The 20,880-nt window shown below is 38.1% G+C and overlaps 1 protein-coding gene across 2 annotated transcripts in view; it reads right to left on the reverse strand.

The window, feature by feature from the left end:
* Positions 1–20,880, reverse strand: part of LOC127416652 (GMP synthase [glutamine-hydrolyzing]) — a 38,284-nt gene that overhangs the window by 14,807 nt on the left and 2,597 nt on the right. The window contains exons 2-13 of one of the 2 annotated variants that reach the window (XR_007893157.1): positions 19,317–19,495; positions 17,326–17,440; positions 17,010–17,107; positions 16,767–16,870; positions 12,493–12,686; positions 11,583–11,748; positions 9,087–9,238; positions 8,571–8,744; positions 7,273–7,378; positions 6,697–6,812; positions 6,395–6,520; positions 3,014–3,277 (exon numbers count right to left, since the gene is read on the reverse strand). Coding sequence is in view for 1 of the 2 variants with exons in the window: in XM_051656096.1 (XP_051512056.1) it covers positions 6,395–6,520; positions 6,697–6,812; positions 7,273–7,378; positions 8,571–8,744; positions 9,087–9,238; positions 11,583–11,748; positions 12,493–12,686; positions 16,767–16,870; positions 17,010–17,107; positions 17,326–17,440; positions 19,317–19,495 (1,530 nt within the window). In the remaining variant the exon portion in view is untranslated. The remainder of the gene's footprint in view (positions 1–3,013; positions 3,278–6,394; positions 6,521–6,696; positions 6,813–7,272; positions 7,379–8,570; positions 8,745–9,086; positions 9,239–11,582; positions 11,749–12,492; positions 12,687–16,766; positions 16,871–17,009; positions 17,108–17,325; positions 17,441–19,316; positions 19,496–20,880) is intronic. The other variant, XM_051656096.1, reaches the window with a different exon arrangement.

Genomic DNA, 20,880 nt, shown 5'->3' on the forward strand with positions numbered 1-20,880 from the left:
GATGGAGAAATGATTATTCTGTATCCATACTTTACGGCAGCTCCTTAACATTTTCAACAAATGGACTTCCAAACAACTCCAAAGAACTGATATTAATAGATAATATTACATATAAACAGACACCCCGGCAGTAACAGTGTGTGTGTGTGTGTGTGTGTGTGTGTGTGTGTGTGTGTGTGTGTGTGTGTGTGTGTGTGAGTGAGTGAGTGAGTGAGTGAGTGAGTGAGTGAGAGAGAGAGAGAGAGAGAGAGAGAGAGAGAGAGAGAGGGGTTATGTGTGTGTGTTGAAGACTAACCACTGAACTGTGACTGTAGGGAAAAAAAACAGGTCAGAGAATGAATGGAGCAAAGCAGCCAGACAAGTAATTCTGTCTCAGACAGGGTAGTTCATCATCTTGGAAATGGTATAAATGTAACGTAGAACAGGTGAGCACTGAGCAGTCACACTAACTTAACAATTAAAAGGGAAAATAAGGAAAAATGTGAGTAGAGGACAACTGGTAGCTGTTCACTTCATTAAGGACCATTTGCTTTACTACCTTATTAAAGGAATAGTTTACCCAAAAATAAAAATTCTCTTATCATTTACTCACCCTCATGCCATCCCAGATGTGTATGACTTTCTTTCCTCTGCTGAGCACAAGTGAAGATTTTTAGAAGAATTTCTCAGCTCTGTAGGTCCATACAATGTAAGTGAATGGGTGCCAACATTTTGAAGCTCCTCAATCCACATAAGGGCAACATATAGTACTCCAGACGACTCTGGTGGATAAATTCATATCTTCAGAAGTGATATGATAAGTGTGGGTGAGAAACAGATCAATATTTAAGTCCTTTTACACTATAAATTCTCCTCCCTGATCAGTCAACCTCCTCTTTCACTTTTACATTCTCCTTCTGTTTTTTTGTGATTCGCATTCTTCATGCATATCGCCCCCTACTGGGCGGGGAGGAGAATTGATGATAAAAAAATTCTTAAATATTGATCTGTTTCTCACCAACACCTACTGTATCGTATCGTTTCTGAACACATGAATTTAATCACTGGAGTCCTATAGATTACTTTGATGCCCCCTTTATGTGGATTTTGGAGCTTCAAAATGTTGGCACCTATTCACTTGTATTGTGAGGACCTACAAATCTGAAATATTTTTCTAAAATCTTTATTTGTGTTCTGCAGATGAAAGAAAGTCATACACATTTGGGATGCCAGGAGGGTGAGTAAATCATGAGAGAATTTTCATTTTAGGGTGAATTATTCCTTTAAAGCAAGTCAACAAACACACTACTTTATAAAATCAGAGTCAAAGACACGTTCACTCTGAGATTTAAACAACCTCTTAAACCCTGTGGGCCCACCGGTGGAACCGTGGGGAGGCGTTATATGGGAAGCCGTTTGAACCCTTAATACCCTGAAGTCCCTGGATGCATAGGTTAGGCATATGTGGTATCATTTGAAAGCTTAGAATCTGAACTTTGCAGATAACTTTTTCCCCATAACTTTTGCATTTAGTTACATAAAATAACAAAATAAGGCCTGAATACATGTGTCGCAAATTAGCCCCACCTGTTTTTAAAATGTTTATATATTAAAATTAATATAAAAGTCCTATATATAGCACTTAAAAAGACAAGTCATATCAAATGAAAGCTCTCATTCTCAGGACGGTGACTGTACAGTTTATTTTGATGCCATAATACCACAGTTTGAATTATTAAAAATATTTCAAAGTGAAATTTTATTACGGTAAGGCATAAAATGCAAACGTCTCTTCTTTCTGACTACTCATCTGTAAGCCCCAAATAGCCTCAAAATTTATATCAAATCTTACCTCGTGTTGTTAGCTTTAAAATGAGTTAAAGAAATTACTCGTTCACTTGTTAGCTTGCTTGGGAGAATAATCCAATGTTGTGTCAAAACATTTTAGAATAAAATATGATCAAAATAGGTTCTCATCTATAGAAGATGAAATGTTACACATCACTGTAAAGCTGGGATTCTCTGCTTTCCAATGACACCTAGATTGGACTTCTAGACAACTCAGAAGCCAAGATATTGAACAAAACAGTGTGAAAGCTCTCAGCACTTCAAACAAAAAAGACTTGTCTATGGGTGAGGGCTAAAATGCATTAGAGCACCACTTACATTTCAGATCAGTATAACGTCATGAAGGAGATAGAGGGAAAATTCTTTTTCTAGTACTTGCTGGCATCCAGTGGAATAAAATAAGACTTTTTGCTTGAAAATTGAGGACACAGAACTGAAATGTCATGCTTTTAAACTTTAGACATAAAAGTTTAAAAAGCATGCAAAATGATAAAATGTTTATTATAAAATTGTAAACATATACAATTTATTTATTAAATTATTGCAATCATTTCTTAAAATTTAAGGGGTTCTGTAAAATGAGACCATTTTTATGGAATCAGTCCACTGTATGTGTGAACAGGGAGCTTTTAAATTTGAGTGTGAAAAATTTCAGGCGGCAGCCCAAAAACCCTGCAGAGCGTAAGAGGTTAAATGAAAAGAGTAGTGTTGTCAAAAGTACCGGTACTTCGGTACCAAGTCGATACTAAAATAAAAAATATGTAACGATAGCAGTGTTTCTGCAGTACCGGTAGTACCGAGCACCGATTCTATCCAGTACCAGCGCACAGCATGACTGACACACGACAGCTTTAAAATGCTCACAGGCTTATTTTGAACGTGAGCTCTGTTACTCCTTGTACACTGAAATGGACAATTAATCAAATTAAAATCATGGCATGTCCTAGTGTGATTTATTAAATCGCTAAAGGCTGCAATCTTACTGTGGATAAGCTGCGTACTTTAAATAAATCCGACCGCTCATCCACTAGAAACTCCACAGACATTGAGAATCATTCACGTTGTATGAGATGACAGAGCAGAGCACTAATCTACTGTGAACCACGCAGCACAATATTGAGTGTAAATTTATAACATTATGCTTATTGCTATATTACCCTGGAATTAATTTAAAAAAATGAATTACCACAGCTGCAAGGAGGTTTCTATTACAGCTGCTGAGAGAGTGACAGTAAATTTGGCATCTTCTCCCATCTGACTTGCTTTATCCACTGCTCTCTATTTTTTTCCTCTTCTGGAAAGTCATTCAAACGTAATAGTGGGGGTTTTCTTTTGGTCTTGGAGCAAATGGATAAGTGAAAATAATATTTGCTGTGATCTCCCATTCACCGCTGTTGAAGTTTACCCTGCAAATGCTTCTGCATTCCAAAACCCGGAGTGTGAAAAAGGTCTGTTGAAGAAATTGTGACAGAAATATATTACAACTGTATAGGAAAATGTACTTTAATATTGACTGTAATAATAATAATAATTAATAATAATAAAGTAATATATCACAAACAAGACAGCTGTTGAATAAAAGTTTGGCAAAAAAAATACAATTACATTTTCACTTGTTAGAAGTTTTTAGAATTAATTGATTAGACACCATATTGATGATGAAATTACATTAAACTTTAAATCATGGAGTTCTGGAAAATAATCATTATTAAACTATAATTATTAAAATAATTATTAATTTATTTAAAATAACTAAACTGGTGTGTTTAATAGCACATTATCATATTAGCATATTTTTGCTGTGGTATCGAAATTGGTATAGAGAATAGTGGTCGACAGATACATCACAGAGGCCGATAATCTGACTTTTTTTAATTATCGGCCAATAAATTTTCCAGTTTGGTCGATTTATTTCTTGAGGGCGCAGAAATTCACCTGCTTGCATGTGAAGCGACTGAGACACGTAAACGACCAGTCACGGTTCATTTTGTTGTTACGTGCCATCGTGTTACTACAATAATAGACCGGTGTGCAACACAGTGTCATTTAAACAGTCTGCATATTAGAACTGCGACAGGCGCTCGCCTGTTTCATTCTCCCTCTCTCTTCAACAGTTCCCTGTAACTTTTAACTGTCTTGTCTAATGATAAAAATTCAAATATCAATAAAACTTATATTATATACCGTCTGCAAATATGCAGATATCTCATTTAAACAGATGTAATAAACCAACCTCACACAACTTCAGCAGATCCAGCATCCTGTAGAGCATTCACGAACCTCACGAAAACCTAGTGTTTTCTTCCCATAGAGCGCTCATCTAATATATTCCTCTGAAGCATGTATTCTATCAGCCAGAATAAAAACTTTAGGATCAAAAGTTCCTTTCATTCACAAATCATGACAGTCTGACCTGTGACAATCCAAACAGGCGATCCAGGCCGTTTAAACTGTGAGGAGATTGAGGCTTGCGCTGGATCCGCACGAGCGCGTGAGTGCAACTTCAAGGCTGCGTGCGAAAACTGTAAAATGCTGCCTCCGGAGGCTGTATACGGAGGTAGAATGAAAATAAGGTGCTTTTCAAATTGTTCGGAGACCAGTTTCCATAAGAATTCCATTAATTCAAAACAGATGTCAGTTAAGCCATTAACTGATTAGGCAGCAAGGTAGCAAGTCAGCTGCCTACGTTTTCAGATGCAGCCCAAGGTAAAAGCTTTTAATGTCTTATTCACTATGCACTGTATGTACAGTTGGTTTGATTCAGTATTTTTTGAGAAAATGCGATTGCTAATGTGGGCATGCCATCCATGGTTGCTGGACTACTATGTGTACTGTTATTTCCTTCTTCCTAATATATTAACAATTTCTTCATGTGCAAATAAATTACTAAAATGTGATGACTAAACAGAAATTTGATGAAACTGCTATCTACCGTTTAAAATACAATATTATTTTTTAGTTGTGTGAAATAGAGTAAATATAGTGCTAAATAAGAATTTATTATTATTGTTTTAGCAATTTTATGTTTGTTACTATATTAAATTGTGTGATGTATCAGCATTGTATCAGCCACCCTGCTCTCTGGATATCGGCATCGGCCATTAAAAACCCCACATCAGTCGACCACTAATAGAACCATGAAATTTAACTGGTATCTGTACAGACTACTGAAATTTTGGTACCGTGGCAACACTAGAAAATAGTGCAATTTCTGCACCACTAGTGGCACCAAATGGAATTGTAAAACTAATAATCATTTCCAAACATATTTCCCTAAAGGCCCCTATTTACTTCTATTCAAAGACATCATTTCGAACAAAATCTGGCCAAAACAAAGGTGTTTTTGTGTTTGTTTCAGTGGTTCGAAACAGCTCGACAGCACAAACTCTTTGGGAAAACTTCAAACATCTTCATTCTGCCATTGGTCCACATCATAGGGGATGTGATTTGGAGCTCCACCTACTTTGAGGACAACAGCTAATTACGTTCTTCAGTCAGTCAAGATCGGTTAACATGAGCACACCATTCGGGTAGAGGCGTGCCGTGTGATTTTTTTATTTTAATTAGTCAACAAAAAGGAACCAAATCCTCATCAAATACTCAAACACTTATAGGTGCCCATTCACTCTGTTGTTTGATATGCTGCTTCATTCAAGGAATATTCCGGGTTCAATACAAGTTAAGCTCAATCAACAGCATTTGTTGCATAATGTTGATTAACACATATTGGAGGGTTTAAAGGCAGAAATGTGAAAAATTGTGTATTATGAGCTGTAAAGTTGTTTAAATTGTTTTCATTTTATGGTTTACAGAATTACATTGTCATGGCAACAATGTTGTAAAATTGATTATAACTTTGCAGGAAAAGGTTAGTAAGTTTATACACATATTGTTTATGTCATGACTATACTTTTAAAAGAGTAATTTAACGTTCAAAAATTGGCCCCCATTCACTTCCACTGTAAGTGACTTACTTGAGGAATGAGTCTAAATTATTTTTTGTGGTAATCAACATTATGCCACAAATGGTGTCAATTGAGCTTAACTTGTATTGAACCTGGAATATTCCTTTCATGTGCTGTCTGCAGCCAAAAGCCATTCACGCATCTACTTAAAGTGAGATCTGCCTATGATCTTCATGCTTTTGTCTGTATCCTGCTCATTTACACCTGTCTGACATACTGTTTTACATCCATCTTTGCAGTACTATCAAAGTCATCATAAAATACTACAACAGATGGAAACTGGTGCATATTATAGCCATGTATACCGTGTATAGTGTGTGAATGCAGAATGTAAACATGACAAATTACACATTATCTCTTGAATATATATATATTCCTTTAAATCACTAGAACGGTTAAAATAACATCTTTAATGATCTCATGTGAATTCTACTCATAGAATGAGGCATGAAGTTAATGATAACACATTTAACATCATATTAGTTTCACATGTTAATGTTTTACATGGAGTCTTGTGAGTCCTCATATAATAATTATCTGCCTGATAATAGCTACATCATATCCAAATGTCAAATAGAGCAAGGGAAGATTACGAAGCTCACCTGGACTCCAACAGTTTTGATTGGCAGCAGAAAGGCATATAGTGAATGAAGACTGGTTATCTGCATCAGTTTCTCCTCCTCCTCATCTGATATGCAGGACTTCACTCTCTGAAGAAGGGTATGTGGCTGAATGGAACAACATCAAAAAGATTGAGATTTTACAGCATGTCATTTATTATCCACAGGGTACTGTGACATTCAAGAATCTACTTTCAACTCAATCAATCACCATACTGACTTATATAGAAGATAAAAGTCAGCGGCAATAATTCAGCCAACAAGACAGTACTGTTTAAACACACCTTTTTGACACTGGCAGAAAAGTCTGTGATGATTTTCAGGATATTATTGATTTCAGGAAAGTCTTTACAGATATAAGGCTCATCAGCACAGATCACTCTTATGGCCAGGCCTGGACCTACAACACATGTTACAAACAAAATTACACATAAGTGTAATGGGTGAGCACATACCTGTGAACATGATTTACATCAAACATCAGACTTTCTTCTGTGGAACACAAAAGGAGACGTTAGGCAGAATGGCTAATGCCTAAGTCACCATTTGCTTTCATTGTACGTAAAAAAGATGCAAGGAAAGTGAATGGTGACTGAGGCTGTCATTTTGCCTAACGTCTCTAATTGTGTTTAATGGAAGAAATTAAGACAAATGGGTTTGGAACTCCAAAAGGGTGAGTATATAACAACAGAATTTTCATTCTTGGGTGAACTTTCCCTTAAATCAAAGTGGTTATGCACAACAGGACCCAAAATACACTACCCAACAATTTATGTAATTACATTTTACTGCTTACTATTTGAATAACTATTCTTTAATTAGGCAGAAAAGGGGGTTTTGAAACTCTTTAATGGTCTCACCAGGGAAGGGGTGTCGAGACACGATCTCTTCAGGAAGCTCCAGCTCTCGACCTAGTGCTCTCACTTCATCCTTATGGAAATCTTTCAGTGGCTCAATTACTTTTCCCTGAAGGGCACAAAAGTCAAAAGAACCAGCAAATAACAGTTTTTATGAAGGCACAATTTAGTTTCTCGAACATTAAGAGGGAGAGACTCCCTACTGCGTGCCTCTATTCTGGTACACCGCAGGGGGTTCTGAATACACTTCAGCCAAATGCATTGTAAAACACTTTCACTGCTTGAATTCACCGATATTGACAAAAGAAACACATCACAACTGTTTCTCAGTTTAGGTGTGTCAATGCTAAAATGAGAAATTTACATACATCAGAAACATTACCTTAACAAAAACACAGAAAGCTATGTACAGTTACTCAGATTTAAAAAGAGAACAGGGATTATATATAATCGGTTATTACATATATACATACATACATAGCTCTGGAAAAAAATGATCAGTTTCTCTAGATTTACTATTTATAGGTATGTGTTTGAGTAAAATGAACATTTTTGTTTTACTCAGTACTGACAAAATTTCTCCCAAATTCCAAATAAAAATATTGTAATTTAGAGCATTTATTTGCAGAAAATGACAACTGGTCAAAATAACAAAAAAGATTCAGTGTTTTCAGACCTCGAATAATGCAAAGAAAACAAGTTCATATTTTTAACCAACACAATACTAATGTTTTAACTTAGGAAGAATTCAGAAATCAATATTTGGTGGAATAACCCTGATTTTCAATCACAGCTTTCATGCATCATTTATTTGTATTTTTTTGCACCAGGAGTGGCATAAAGTCACCCAACAGCAATGTGAAAGACTGGTAGAGAGCATGCCAAGATGCATGAAAGCTCACACAACACTATTGCGCGTGCATGAATTTGGGGGGCGGAGCTTCTAAAGGAGCACTGAAGGGAAGGGTGTTTGTTTGGCTGTTGATTCAAACAGTCTTTCTCAGGAATCACTTACTCCACCTTTAAATTGATTCAATAATCGCCATGTCATGTAATTCATTAGATTAAACATTTTAATTGATTGACAGCCCTAATAACTACTATTCTTTATAACTACTATTTTCCAAATTTTAGAATTATAGTAAAGTCATCAAAACTTTGAAAGACCAAAGTGTTCAACAAATCAAAACCAACTTAGATTTTGGAAATAGGATTAGGACATGCCACAGGCAGGGCTCAAACCTGCATCATCCATCTAAGCACTGTAGCTCAACATGAACTTTGTAGATAAAAATATTTACCTCGTCTCTGAGTTTTCGGATGAGCTCTGTGTCGTTGTGGTGTGTTTTGATAACCTCTGCCTTCCCGCTAGCAAGGTGGGAGGCGCTCTCAATCAGGTCTGGCCTGAGCGTACCCTGCGCCAGGTACACATCCTCTTGTTTCAGATTCATCTCTCCAATCACCTCATTGGCCACCTGAGAGAGACAGCACATTAGAGCCCCACCATTCTGTTGCATACTTTCCCATTTTATATAGTCCCTCATTTTCTACACATCCTCTCAGATCACTCTGCAACTCAAGAGACTTTAATGCTCTATAATTGGTTTATTCTACAGGCAAAATCTTGTTTGATGTGTACACAAGGCATTTTAAGTCGAATCGATATTTAAGTCAGCTCCATTCTCTAACATCATTACAGGACCATCTGATAATAATGACGACATCAAGTCAGTTAACGCTAGAGGCGGACGTTAATGGTTCCAGCACTCAGAGGCAGAGAACTGGAACAGAGTCATTTGCAAAGCAGAGCTACACACTTTTACAAACGTATCCCCAATGATCTTTCTCTTCTCCTCAGGATTTGTGGTCATGTTGAGTGTCTTGCTGATGCGTTTCCTGGGTGTGCGGTCCTCCTCTGATATTGGCAGGGTCGTTGTGCCATTGTAAAAGGTGTGTGCTGCATTTACCACTGTGAAGCAGAATGAGAGAGAAACACATTAAAGGGATAGTTCACACAAAACATTCTCTCATCATTTACACACCCTCATGCCATCCCAGATGTGTATGACTTTCTTTCTTCTGCAGAACACAAACAAATATGTTTAGAATATCTCAGCTCTGTAGGTCCATACAATGCAAAAGAATGGTGACCAGAACTTTGAAGCTCCACAAATCACATCAAGGTAGCAAAAAAGTAATCCAAAAGACTCCAGTGGTTAAGTCTATATCTTCAGAAGAGATATGATAGGTGTGGGTGAGAAACAGATCAATATTTTAGTCCTTTTTAACTATAAATCTCCACTTTCACTTTCAGTATGTGAATAAATATGAAAGTGAAAGTGGAGATTTGTAGTAAAAAAAAGGACTAAAATATTGATCTGTTTCTCACGCACACCTATCATATTGCTTCTGAAGATATAGACTTAACCACTGGAGTCTTATGGATTACTTTTATGCAGACTTTGTGATTTTTGGAACTTCAGGTTGGAGTTGGTGTTCTGGTCACCATTAAGTTGCATTGTATGGACCTACAGAGATATTCTTCTAAAAATCTTCGTTTGCGTTCAGCAGAAGAATGGAAGTCTGGGATGGCATGAGGGTGAGAAAATTATGAATTTTAAGTTTTGGGTGAACTATTCCATTAAAGTGCACACACTGATGGGTATTTTACTTCATAATAACACTTAAGCAGCTTTAGAAAATATTCAGATCAAAGATCACAGGGAAAACATTGAAAGACACTGCGTCAACGATGTGCCATAATTGTTTTTGTTCCGATCCATTGTTTAATGTATTAAAAATTACATCAAAACGCACTATATATAGACAATGGCTACATTTACATGTACACCAATACTCCGATTATTGCAATAATCAGAGTATAAGGAATAATTAGATTCAGATATTTACATGATTTGGGCAAACCTCTTCAATCCAGTTTACATGCTACTTGCCATTACTCTAATTATTCGCTGAGAAATGTGATGTTTAAATGCTTTTTTATAAAATCATATTACTAAAAAACATCTTGCAAATATGTATCTTTAAATACAGCTTGGCATAAGGAAAATTAGTCAGTCAGTTCATGAGTCATTTTGAACGATTTATTAAGAGTCATTTTCGACTACACTGGATGCGCTGTCTGTTTTGATTCACTAAAAAGAACCGGTTCATAACTCATTTGTTTGTCAGAGTACACTGGATGCGCTGTCTCTTGCTTCACTAAAAAGAATCGGTTCATAACTGTCATTTGTTTGTCGGATTACACTGGTTGCTATGTCTGTTTTGTGTCACTAAAAAGAATCGGTTCATAAAGGCCGAAACATACTTCACGCAAGTACGCAGACACGAGCGCTTGGCCAACGCATGATCCCATTGTAAATACATTACGTGCACTCTTGCATTGCTCTGGCAGTAAAAAGTCGTATATTTCTCGAAAAGGTTCAACTCAAATTGCTGCCCAACAGTTGGTGTTTGAAAGAAGAAAATAAGCTCTAGCACCCCTTGGGTCAACGCTGAGAGTGCAGCACGTACTTGCGTTGGGATATGAATTGAGCACTGACACATTTTGCAATGCAACGATGCATGAAATCGAGCTTGTGTAGCAAGGTACGTCTGCATTCACGTACACGAGTTTGTTTGGGCCTTAAGAGTCACTTGTTTCGGAATAAAAGTGCTGAATGTTGTTGTGTTCTGCCCACGAGAACAAACTCATTTGAAAGATGTACTTGCCATTCTTTTGCAGTATACAATCTTTTTATCTCATTAACATTCAATTTAGAGAGCAAACGGACATTCACAACTTGGGAAAATATGTTTTCTTTTGCCGTGGGGCTGTAGATTCTGCAGCTGGGAAGCACCACTGCTGGAAAACAGTGTAAGAAACTGCTGTTTCTGTTGTTTCGCATGAAGCCAAGTATGTAAACGTAGCCAATGACTTGAGAAAATGGCTAGATTGTGTATCGATCCCCGCATCGTAATGAAGGGGGGGAAAAACTTGATAAAGGTTATCCCAAATGATATATATATATATATATATATATTAATAATAAAAAAAATATTTTAAGATTGTTTTTTTAAAATAACATCTTCAAAATCAGTGTGGTATAACCAATGCCATTTTGATGTCATGTGACAAGAACATAATAAAACAGGAATTTATGTTTTAAGTTTTTGAAACCAACATGAATACAAACATTTAATTTCTAAGAACTTGGCACATAAACTACATTTTAAAAGATTTTTCCTTTTTATCTCAGACATCCTTACTTACTTTTGACCGAAGTACCATAAAGAACCTTTCTGAATGTTACCTTTGAGATTGATGCCGAGTTTAGTCAACGCTTCCTCAACACTCTGACTCTCTCTCTTTCTCATGAAGCCGTTATCGATGTGAACAGCAATAACTTGTTCCTGATTCAAGGCTTTATTCAGCAGGGCTGTGCACACAGTGGAATCTACACCACCACTCAATAACACCTGCACATGTACATACAAACACAGCACAGCACAGAGATCCTGGTTTAGTAAAGACTTATATTGGACTGTAACAGCAAACAAGACATAAAATAAACCCAAATGTTCAAACACACAGATTAAACATAACACAGGGCATGGCTTAGGGAGGGGGACCGTGTTTAATACATAATGATAAATCCAATATAACCCTTTGATCATTCTCTAGAGAGAAGGCCCACTTTGCAAAAGCTTAAGGAGACTATCACCTTGCTTTAGGAAAGAGCACAGAGTAATTTGAATTTTTTATTACTTACAAACACACTATATCCCACCCAAGCACTGCCTGGAGCAACAGCAATTAACAGAAAAATTAGACAAATTAGAGTATTATGGTAATAACCAACAAAGTCCTTAGTAGATCAAGGCAGACCTATGTTTCTTTAAGGTCATAACAATAGTAACACATCCACCATGAGCGCGCGCACACGCACACACACACACACACACACACAAGTTTTTATTCAGTATCTTTTGGTCCTTTAATTGGACAATGATTGACATTAAACTGATCCATGATTAATGGAAGCCAAAAGGAGATGATTAACAGAATTTTAGCTTCAGCCACCATTCACATTTATTGTATGGAAAAATTATGCAATGAAAGTAAATGGTGACTGAGAATTCAGTCAGTCATATGGGTTTAGGACATTTTATTTTTGGGTGAACTATCCCTTTAATTGACAGGTGTAGGTATACCGTACTCACAAGCACTTTGGATTGGTCCACCTTCTCTTTGATCTCCCTGATGCAGGACAGTTGACGGTTTTGTACGGTAAAATTACTACTGCAGCCGGCAATCTCAAACAGGAAATTGCGAAGCATGTCCATCCCTCTCTCGGTCAGATCCACCTCTGGATGAAACTGAGTCCCGTACAGTTTTTTCTGTTCATTAGCAATGCCTGAGACAGTGATGGAGACAGGAAATGCCTTAAACCACAAAACTTTTTGTATTTTTGGAACATGGAACATTTGCTTAGGAAAGGGGCGTTAAAGACAGGAAAATTTCAGGGGGGCCTGGGTAGCTCAGCAAGTTAAGATACTGACTACCACACCTGTCACAAGTTCGAATCCAGGGCGTGCTGAGTGACTCAAGTCAGGCTTCCTAAGCAAACAGTTGGCCCGGTTGCTAGGGTGGGTAGAGTCACGTTGGGTTAACCTCCTCATGGTCACTATAATGTGTGGTTCTCGCTCTCGGTGGGGCACGTGGGGAGTTGTGCATGGATGCCGCGGAGAATAGCGTAAAGCCTCCGCACGCTATGTGCAGGCAACTGAGATTTGTCCTCCACAACCCAGATTGAAGCGAGTCACTATGTCACTATGAGGACTTAGAGCGCATTGGAAATCGGGCATTCCAAATTGAAAAAAAAAAAAGAAAAAAAAAAGACGATTTCAGAAAAGAAGAAAAGTAACATTAATGTTTTTTGGGTTTTTTTAGCATGTCCAATAAATATATTGGTGAGATGTATTCCTAAAATTCTAATTTGAGCTACAGCAGAACAGGTAAACAGTTTAATTTGTTGTGTTGCAAGTTAAAGCTTGTGTCTTAAAGAGATTACATGTGGCATTCAGCACATGCTTTTCAGCTGAAGCTGGATTTGTGGGTATCACCACTGTCCAAGGGAAACAGAGTTAATTTTCCCACTTTGAAGTTTGTCGGAGTTGCTCACAATGATATCCACTGATCAGCCACAACATTAAAACCACCTCCGTAATATTGTGTAGGTCCCCCTTGTGCCGCCAAAACAGCGCCAACCCGCATCTCAGAATAGCATTCTGAGATGCTATTGTTCTCACCACAATTGTACAGAGTGGTGATCTGAGTTACCGTAGACTTTGTCAGTTCGAACCAGTCTGGCCATTCTCTGTTGACCTCTCTCATCAACAAGGCATTTCTGTCCACAGAACTGCCACTCACTGAATGTTTTATGTTTTTGGCACCATTCAGAGTAAATTCTAGAGACTGTTGTGTGTGAAAATTCCAGGAGATCAGCAGTTACAGAAATACTCAAACCAGCCTGTCTGGCACCAACAATCATCCATGCAATTATCTAATCAGCCAATCGTGTGGCAGCAGTGCAGAGCATAAAACCATGCAGATATGGGTCAGGTGCTTCAGTTAATGTTCACATCAACCATCAGAATGGGGAAAAAATGTGATCTCAGTGATTTCAACCGTGGCATGTTTGCTGGTGCCACACAGGTATTTCTGTAACTGCTGATCTTCTGGGATTTCTGGGAACAACAGTCTCTAGAGTACAGAGAATGGTGCCAAAACAAAAAACATCCAGTGAGGTGCAGTTCGGCAGATGGAAATGCCTTGATGAGAGAGTTCAACAGAGAATGGCCAGACTGGTTCAAACTGACAAAGTCTACGATAACCCAGATAACCGCTCTGTACAATTGTGGTAAGTCCCCCTTCGCACGAGGGAGGCCTACACAATATTAGGGAGGTGGTTTTAATGTTGTGGCTGATCAGTGTGTATACAGGGATGGATGGAGGGATATCCCAACAGTAATTTCCTGCAGGAGGTAAAGCCACCGCAAGTGTTCGAGCGGCCATCTTGTTACGCCCAAACTCTCATAAGGCATCAATGACAGACAGGCGAAAACAAACCTGTTTCACCGTTTCTGACCTGCGGATACGACGGTTGCATTTCGCCCTTGTGGCAGGGCGGAGGGAGGGGCTGGGATTCCACACACCCAGCCCCTAATTAGGCATGCCGGGAAGCTGCCCGTAACTCACTCTGAGTCGCACTGCCGTCTCCGGTCGCCTTTATCCCTCTCGGGCTTAATCAGCCTAATTAGGGGCCGGGTGTGCGGATAACTGGAGATCAGTCTTTCACAATGCTGTAGTGGAATCTTGGCCCAGAACTGCTCGAGTTCAGCCACATTAGAGGGTTTGAGCATGAACTGCCCGTTTAAGATCCTCAATCGGGTTCAAGTCAGGACTTTGACTAGGCCACTCCAAAACTTTAATTTTGCTTCTATTGAGCCATTCGGAGGTGGACTTACTCCTGTGCTTTGGATAATTGTCTTGCTGCATAATCCAGTTGCGTTTGAGCTTCAACTCACGGACTGATGATCGGATGTTCTCCTTTAGGATTTTCTGGTAGAGAGCGGAATTCATGTTTCCCTCAATTATTGCAAGTCGCCCTGGCCCTGAAACAGTAAAGCATCTCCACACCATCACACTACCACCACCATGCTTGACCGTAGGTACGATGTTCTGTTTGTGGAATTCTGTGTTTGATTTACGCCAGATGTAATGGGACCCCTGTCTTCCAAACAGTTCCACTTTCGACTCATCAGTCCACAGAACATTCTCCCAAAAGGTTTGAGGATCATCAAGGTGTGTTCTGGCAAATTTCAGACGAGCTTTAATGTTCTTCTGGGTTAGCAGTGGTTTTCGCCTCACCACTCTTCCATGGATAGCATTTTTGGCCAGTGTCTTTGTGATAGTGGTGTCATGAACAGTGATCTTTACTGATGTGAGAGAGGCCTGCAGTTCCTTGGAAGTTGTCCTTGGAATTTTGTGACTTCCTGGATAAGTTGTCGCTGTGCTCTTGGAGGAATTTTGGAAGGTCGGCCACTTCTGGGAAGGTTCACTACTGTGCCAATTTTTCTACATTTGGAGATAATGGCTCTCACTGTGGTTCTTTGGAGTCCCAGAGCCATTGAAATAGCTTTGTAACCCTTCCCAGACTGATATATTTCAATCATCTTTTTCCTCATCATTTCAGGAATTTCTTTCGACCTTGGCATAGTGTGCTACTGGTTGAGACCTTTTAGCCAAATTCATGCTGCTGAAAAGGTTCTGTTTAGGTGTTGATTTGATTGAACAGGGCTAGCAGTAATCAGGCCTGGGTGTGTCTAGTCCAGTTGAACCCCATTATGAATGCAGTTTCATAGATTTGGGGATTTAGAAACTATTTAGAAAAATACTTTTTCACACAGGCTCAATTGGTATTGGATAACTTTTCTGCTTCAATAAATATTATAATTTCAAAACTGTATTTTGTGTTTACTCAGATTGCCTCTGTTTTATGTTAGATTTTGTTAGAATTTTTGAAACAATTTAGTATGAGACAAAAACAGAAGAAATCAGGATGGGGCAAATATTTTTTCACAGCACTGTACATAACTCGTTCGGGCTTTCAAGAAACAAGAAAAATTCCTGACTTTAAATAAATAAATAAATAAATAATTATATGTGTAGGATGTTTGCGTTGTAGGGATGTACATGCAGATTTCAGATATAAAATCGTCAATTGAATGACTAATGTTTACTCGATGAAATTAGATTTCCAATTAAATCAATAGGGACATTGGAATGTTTGGGCATAGAAATATGGTGGCGTAGTGGCTTCACTGTTATGACGTCATGAGCAATCCAGTTCTATATTATATATCAGTGGCTGCTCAAGGTAATTAAGGAAGCAATGATTTAGAGTTCAAATGTACTTAACTATTGATATTTTTCACACCAAAAGGGATTGTGTCGCTTTAGAAGACATTAATTGAACCGCTGGAATCGTATAGATGATGTTTACGCTGACTGTGCTTTTTGGAGCTTCAAAAGTCGGATCACCATCCACTTGCATTTTAAGGACCTATTGAGCTAAGATACGTTTCTATTTTTCTTTAAATGTGTTCTGCTGGGGGGGAAAAAAACAGTAATTTACACCAGTGATATCATGAAGGTGAGCAAATAATAAGAGAATTTTCATTTTTGGGTGAACTAACCCTTTAATGAAAGCCATTTCTTTTTAATTTGTGTTCATATTTGGTCTTTGGCGGCTTATTAAAGCTAAAGTTACACAGCCAAGAGCAGGGAGTGGTTTTCTGTCAATGTTGTTTTGAGTAATATTCCCTAATTACCCAATTTTAAATGTATCTGTAATCCAAATGGCGAATAGAAATTTGTAAATTCATGCAAAAGGTGACATTTTGGTCTAATTTTGTCCAATCGTTTGTTCTACCTGCAATAATGTTGCCAGACTGGGCGACAACTTTGAATCCATCTGCTACTTTGTCGACACTGTCTCCATGTGTCAGCAGAACAGGTTCCTCCTTCTGCAGTCCCCTGCAAACAAGAGAGTGTTTGAGAAAAAAAAGAAACTCAGCTCACAATTACTCATCTTCATCGTGGAACTTTAGGTAGTTAATGTAATGCACGTATGAAACACGGTGAAAGTGATCAATCAGGGGAGGGGGACTTGTACCTGAAAAGAGAACAGGAGTTGTCCAACGTAATGTTGAAAACACCATCCTCCCTCACACTCTTTCTGTGCACCGTGCCTCCGAAAACTTTATTCATCATCTGAGAAATGCAAACACAGTTAGTGTTATGACAGATTATGTATTAGATAGAGGATCTGTTATGGGGAGAGATTAAAACGGGCACTAACATCGTTTTAGAACTGATGGATTTCATTTAATGAAAAATGTCAGAACCAAAACCATTACATGTCAATGGTAGTTGCAAATACATGTGAAATGCAAACATGCTGTTGAGCTGCAGAACCAAGCATCTCTCACCTGCATTCCATAGCAGATTCCGAGAACTGGTTTTCCGATGGTAAATATAGCTGGGTCAAACCAAGGTGCATCCTCAGCATAGACAGAGTTTGGCCCTCCAGATATAATAATGGCCCTAACATTAGAGACAATAACTTCATATACAAAATACAATCCATTATACAACAGTTAGTTCATGTCTTCTATTTTAATCGGCCAAATGGTGCTGCAAGAGTGTTGATATTTAGTAATACATCAACATGTCTGTGAATACATGCAGTGGTCGACCACTGATATTCAGTACAACAGCACTCTTCCTTGTTTCATATTGCTTAAAGAGATATATTAATCTTTTTTTTCACCCCAAAAGTGATCGTGTCAATGTTGCTTTAGAAGACATTCATTTAACCACTGGAGTCGTATCGATGATGTTTATGCTGACTACTTGTGATTCTGAGCTTCAAAAGAGAAATTGCCATTCACTTGCATTTTAAGGTCCTACTGAGCTAAGATATTTTTCAATTTTTCTTCAAATGTGTTCTGGTGAAGAAAAAGTCATACACACCTGGGATATCATGCGGGTGAGTAAATAATGGGAGAATTATCATTTTTGGGTGAATTATCCCTTTCAATATATAGACCAAAATATACAAACAAAAATAATATTTTGAACATCTTAAGAGACTAAGAAAGACAAAGAGCCTTGTCTTGAATCGCTGAGATGTAGAAAGCTCTTAAAGGGATAGTTCACCCAAAAATTAAAATGCTCTCATCATTTACTCACCCTCATGTCATCCCAGATGTGGATGACTTTCTGTCTTCAGCAGAACACAAAGATTTTTAGAAATATATCTCAGCTCTGTTGGTCCTTACAATGCAACTGAATGGCGATCAGACCTTTGTAGCTCATCAACTACAAAATTGTACTTTGTAGTAAATCACATAAAGGAAACATAGAAGTAATCCATAAGACTCCAGTGGTTAAATCCATATCTTCAGAAGCGATATAATTGGTGTGGATGAGAAACAAATAAAAATGTAAGTCCTTTTTTTTTTTTTTTTTTTTACCCTAAATCTCCACTTTCACTTTTACATCTGAAAGTCACATGTGATGCCTGTTAAGTTTCACTTTCACATCTCAAAGTGAAAGTTAAAGTGGATATTTTTAGAGTAAAAAGGACTTTGTTCTGTTTCTCACCCACACCTACTATATCGTTTCTGAATATATGGATTTAAATATGGTTTATGTTTCCTTTGTGATTTTTGGAACTACAAATGTCTGTTCACCATTCACTTGCATTATATGGCCCTACAGCTGAGATATTTTTCTAATAATCTTTGTATGTGTTTTGCTGAAGAAAGTCATACACATCTGGGATGGCATGAGGGTGTGTAAATGGGTGAACTATCCCTTTAAGCAATGGCCAGATCATGTGAGACAGTTATCTGACCAAATTTTTGGTTTCTCTGTCAGCCACATTCTCTCACTGCTCAACGCTCCAGGAAAATACAACAGCTTTGTTTCCTTTTATGTCCTCACAGGTGGGATGCACAGCACTCGCCGAACTCACACGGTTCTATCAAGGAAAAACTAACAAAACAAACCAACCCACCTGTTTAACATCACCACTAGTGTTTCACAATTGTCTAGGACAATTTAAAAGAACTTGAGATTTCAGAACACTTTGCACAGATTTCAAACTAATGCCTTACCTTTTAACGATTACAACCCAATGGAATTTTTTTCCAAATTAAGGACAAAGTTCAAAGATTCAAACATGTACAACTAAGCAACCAATTCAAAGCAATGAAGTTTAATCTTTCAAATGTTTTCTGCTTTTAAAGGAGAGGGTCTTTGACTCTAAAAGAGCTAGTTATTAATGGATACCATTTCAAACATTTCTACTTTGCAATTCAATTTGGCTTCCCTGCACATTTTAACAAGGGAAACTTCTTATATACACCTCGTTATGAATGAAAACACAAGCAAGACTTGGCTCAGATGGGCTCACCTGAAACCCTGCTCTCTGATGGCGAAGGCTGGTGTCTCCAAAGGGAGAATCTCAGACTGGACAAAAAGCTCTCGTACACGCCTGTCAATCACCTTCCCATACTGCGCACCTGCATCCAGGATCACCACGGCACCCTCATAGGACAATAAACAATCTTTAGGCTCTCCAACGATATCCAGCTAGACACACACACAAAAACACAATGAAGCACACAAACCTCTAAATTCCCAGAGTTAAGCATGTTAAATGTCACTAACTGAATTTGTGATGCATTTAAAGGCATGTGTGTGTATGTGACCGGAGACTGCAGATGTGTTGTTTCTGATCAGTGTAGACACATGAATCCCCGGGAGGTGACAGATGTCCCAAGTAATGCACATAACAGGTACTACATAACCATACTGTCTTTGTGTAGACTAAAACTTGTCAATTTTAATGTAGTCATTCCTAAATATTATATATATATATATATATATATATATATATATATACACACACACACACACACACACACACACAGTTGTGCTCAAAAGTTTGCATACCCTGGCAGAAATTGTGAAATTTTGGCATTGATTTTGAAAATAGGACAAGATCATGTCGTTTATTTAAGGATAGTGATCATATAAAGCCATTTATTATCACATAGTTGTTTGGCTCCTTTTTAAATCATAATGGTAACAGAAATCACCCAAATGTCCCTGATCAAAAGTTTGCATACCCTTGAATGTTTGGCGTTGTTACAGACACACAAGGTGACACACACAGGTTTAAATGGCAATTAAAGGTTAATTTCCCACACCTGTGGCTTTTTAAATTGCAATTAGTGTCTGTGTATAAATAGTCAATGAGTTTGTTAGCTCTCACGTGGATGCACTGAGCAGGCTAGATACTGGGCCATGGGGAGCAGAAAAGAATTGTCAAAAGACCTGCGTAACACGGTAATGGATCTTTATAAAGATGGAAAAGGATATTAAAAATATATCCAAAGCCTTGAAAATGCCAGTCAGTACTGTTCAATCACTTATTAAGAAGTGGAAAATTCGGGGATCTCTTGATACCAAGCCACGGTCAGGTAGACCAAGAAAGATTTCAGCCACAACTGCGAGAAGAATTGTTCAGGATACAAAGAAAAACCCACAGGTAACCTCAGGAGAAATACAGGCTGCTCTGGAAAAGATGGTGTGGTTTTTTTCAAGGAGCACAATACGACGATACTTGAACAAAAATGAGCTGCGTGGTCGAGTTGCCAGAAAGAAGCCAATGCCACAAAAAAGCCCGGTTACAATATGCCCAACAACACCTTGAAACGCCTCAGTTTCTGGCAAACTGTAATTTGGAGTGACAAGACCAAAATAGAGCTTTATGGTCACAACCATAATCGCTATGTTTGGAGAGGTGTCAACAAGTATTGTGCTCTTTGAAACATCCACACCATCTTTTTCCAGAGCAGCCTGTATTTCTCCTGAAGTTACCTGTGGGTTTTTTCCTTGTATCCCGAACAATTCTTCTGGCAGTTGTGGGTGAAATCTTTCTTGGTCTACCTGACCTTGACTTGGTATAAGAG

Source organism: Myxocyprinus asiaticus, chromosome 26 (assembly GCF_019703515.2).
Source record: "Myxocyprinus asiaticus isolate MX2 ecotype Aquarium Trade chromosome 26, UBuf_Myxa_2, whole genome shotgun sequence".
NCBI lineage: Eukaryota > Metazoa > Chordata > Actinopteri > Cypriniformes > Catostomidae > Myxocyprinus > Myxocyprinus asiaticus.